Source organism: Glossina fuscipes, unplaced genomic scaffold (genome assembly GCF_014805625.2).
Source record: "Glossina fuscipes isolate IAEA_lab_2018 unplaced genomic scaffold, Yale_Gfus_2 53581, whole genome shotgun sequence".
NCBI lineage: Eukaryota > Metazoa > Arthropoda > Insecta > Diptera > Glossinidae > Glossina > Glossina fuscipes.
The window spans coordinates 160-2918 of record NW_024000072.1 but is presented as its reverse complement, the minus strand read 5'-3'; the positions used below and the strand labels follow the sequence as shown (position 1 = coordinate 2918).

The 2759-nt window shown below is 37.6% G+C and overlaps 1 protein-coding gene across 1 annotated transcript; it reads right to left on the bottom strand.

Annotated features, from left to right (window-relative positions):
* Window positions 1-3: 3 nt before the first annotated feature.
* On the bottom strand, window positions 4-2413 carry LOC119643095 (glutamine--fructose-6-phosphate aminotransferase [isomerizing] 2-like). Its single transcript, XM_038042442.1, has one exon. The coding sequence runs from the start codon at window positions 2038-2040 to the stop codon at window positions 4-6; it is 2037 nt and encodes a 678-aa protein (XP_037898370.1). The 5' UTR covers window positions 2041-2413.
* Between the last annotated feature and the right edge of the window lie 346 nt (window positions 2414-2759).

Genomic DNA, 2759 nt, shown 5'->3' with positions numbered 1-2759 from the left:
AAGTTATTCCACTGTAACAGATTTTGCTAAGTTGCGCGGACAATCGACATCACAACCGCGTAATACTGCTATATGATAAGATAAAAGCTGCATTGGAATAACGGTCAGAATGCCTTGAAGGCAATCGACTGTGCGCGGTATCTCTAAACTGCGCGAAGAAAATGCTTTTGTCTCCTCGTCACCCTCTTCGCATATAATAATTGGGCGGCCCTTCCGAGAAGTGACCTGTTGTAACGCATTCATGCATTTTACATAAACTGGATCACGTAAAACAATCATTAAAACTGGCATTTCATCATCAACTAAAGCCAAGGGTCCATGCTTTAGTTCACCAGCTAAAATGCCTTCACTATGCATATAAGTTAACTCTTTTACTTTAAGAGCGCCTTCTAAGCATGTAGCAAAATTATACCCACGACCCATTATAAGTAAGGATTTATGTTGGTAAAGATCTTTAGCCATTTCAGAAATTTTCGAATCAAGCTTTAAAACCTTGCGAATTTGATCGGCCAAAGTTGAAAGAGCTTCGATAATTTCCAAACGTCTTTTTTGCAACGAAAGCCGATCTTCCGACATAACCAAGGCAAACATGACTAAGGATATAAACTGAGAGGTATATGCTTTAGTAGAGGCAACCCCAATTTCTGGACCTGCGTTAATATGTACTCCACAGTTTGATTCTCTACAAATGCTGCTACCCACGGTATTTGTAATACCAACAATAAGTGCTCCTCTGTGCTTACAATAGCGCAAGGCCATCAAAGTGTCCGCTGTCTCGCCGGATTGCGATATAAAAAAGCAAACATCGTCGCGAAATATCGGAGTATTGCGATCCAGGAAATCTGAAGCCAGTTCCACCATAACAGGCAGCTCGGTAAGCTCCTCCAGCAATTGACGTGTAGCAACCGCACTATGATAGGACGTACCGCATCCAATTAACATCAAACGACGGCAACGTTTTATTTCCGGTATGTATTCTTTAATTCCTCCCAATACTACTGTTTTCGTATCAAAACGCACGCGTCCTCTCATGGTGTTAACAACTGATTCGGGTTGTTCATATATCTCTTTCAGCATAAAATAGTCATAGTTGCCCTTCATAATCTGTTGTATTTCCATTTTTAACGTAATTATTTCTCGAGCATGAGGATCATCCAGGCACTGCTTAAGACGATGAATGCTTAATGCACCACCTTTAACGGCAGCCACGTCATCGTCCTCCAAATAAATAACCCTATTGGTATGTTCAATAACTGCGGACGCATCGGAAGCAAAGAAATATTCAATTTCCGTGTCTTCTAGAGGAGTGAACTCTGAATGAACCATTGCATGTGGTATCAAAGACATCAAAGGAGCATCGGAAACGTGAGGCCGATGCTCTTTGGCGTACAAGATGGGTACATGATCAGTCGCCAAACGAGTTTTCGTTTTGATGCCAATCAATAAAGGAGAGCCGCGGCGTGAAGCAACACATTCCCCGGGAAAGTGACGCGACTTAAAGGCTACAGCAAAGGCTCCTTCCAAATGTTGTATAGTCAATTCAACCAGTTCACGGAATGCATAATTCGGATGCTGTACCCAAAGATGATGAACTAGCTTAGCAATGACTTCAGTGTCAGTTTCGGATTCAAAAATATATCCACGCAGCTCTAAGAGCGTCTTCACGTCCTTGTAATTTGTTATAATGCCGTTGTGAACAATAACAAAACTATTACTAGGGTCTGAACGCTGCGGATGAGAATTAACCTCAGAAGGCACACCGTGTGTCGCCCAACGTGTATGTGCAATGCCAACATGAATTGTTAGAGGCAGAGAAAAGCGTTCATCGCTTATTTCAGCAATAGCGTCTTCTAACATCTTCACTTTGCCACTTTTTTTCAACATGAGTATATCGTTCGCTTTACCAGGGGCATCGACAGCCACTCCCGTTGAATCATAGCCACGATATTCCAAGCGTTTAAGCCCATTCACCAACAATTCTAACACTTCATGAAGTGTTTTCGGCGTCATATAGTTCATGTAAGCAAAAATACCGCACATTCTGATTACGCTTCTATTTTTTTAACTAAAATACCAAAAAAGTATTCCGCTAATATGTCGCAAACTGCACTTGGATTTTAAAAGTAAGTAATCAACAGTAAGTTTATCAGACATTAATCGATAACAGTAATAATAATAAAGTTTTTCTTTTATCTTGCTAAAGAATTCTGCAACGTAGTTGTAGCAAGCATTTCCAAAATGTAGCCGCGTATGCCAGCTTAAGTGAAGAATGAAAAATTCTTGTAAATAATTCACGTATTCCAGACTTTTTCAATGGAACATATATATTTATATTTGAATTTTACAAATTCCGCATTGAATTTGTTAAAATAATGTGTAAAAAATATGTAATGTAAACAAAGATAAAACACGTCAATCAGTAATGCCACGTAGACACATTTCACAAAATTTTTAAGCGGTTTTATATTTACGAAAAATTGAAACAAAGATCCTTCTATGTATGCAATAAAAACTTGTAGATTTAATAAAAATATTTATAATAAAAAATTAAATATAATTCAAGTCAACATAAATTTTCAAATTATTGTATTATAGATATTCTAAGAATTTCTTCTCGCGTTACATAAAGTCCACTTCACTATAATAAGTTCTATTTTGTAGATTGCTTTATCGTTTTGTCAAAATTCAAATTATAAAATAATTCGGAAAAGGCTTAGAAATTGTTTAATAGTAAAGCATAAAAATATTTACATCTAATG

Coding starts and splice junctions, on each gene's coding strand:
- LOC119643095 (XM_038042442.1), bottom strand. CDS start 2,040: ATGTGCGGTATTTTTGCTTACATGAACTATATGACGCCGAAAACACTT.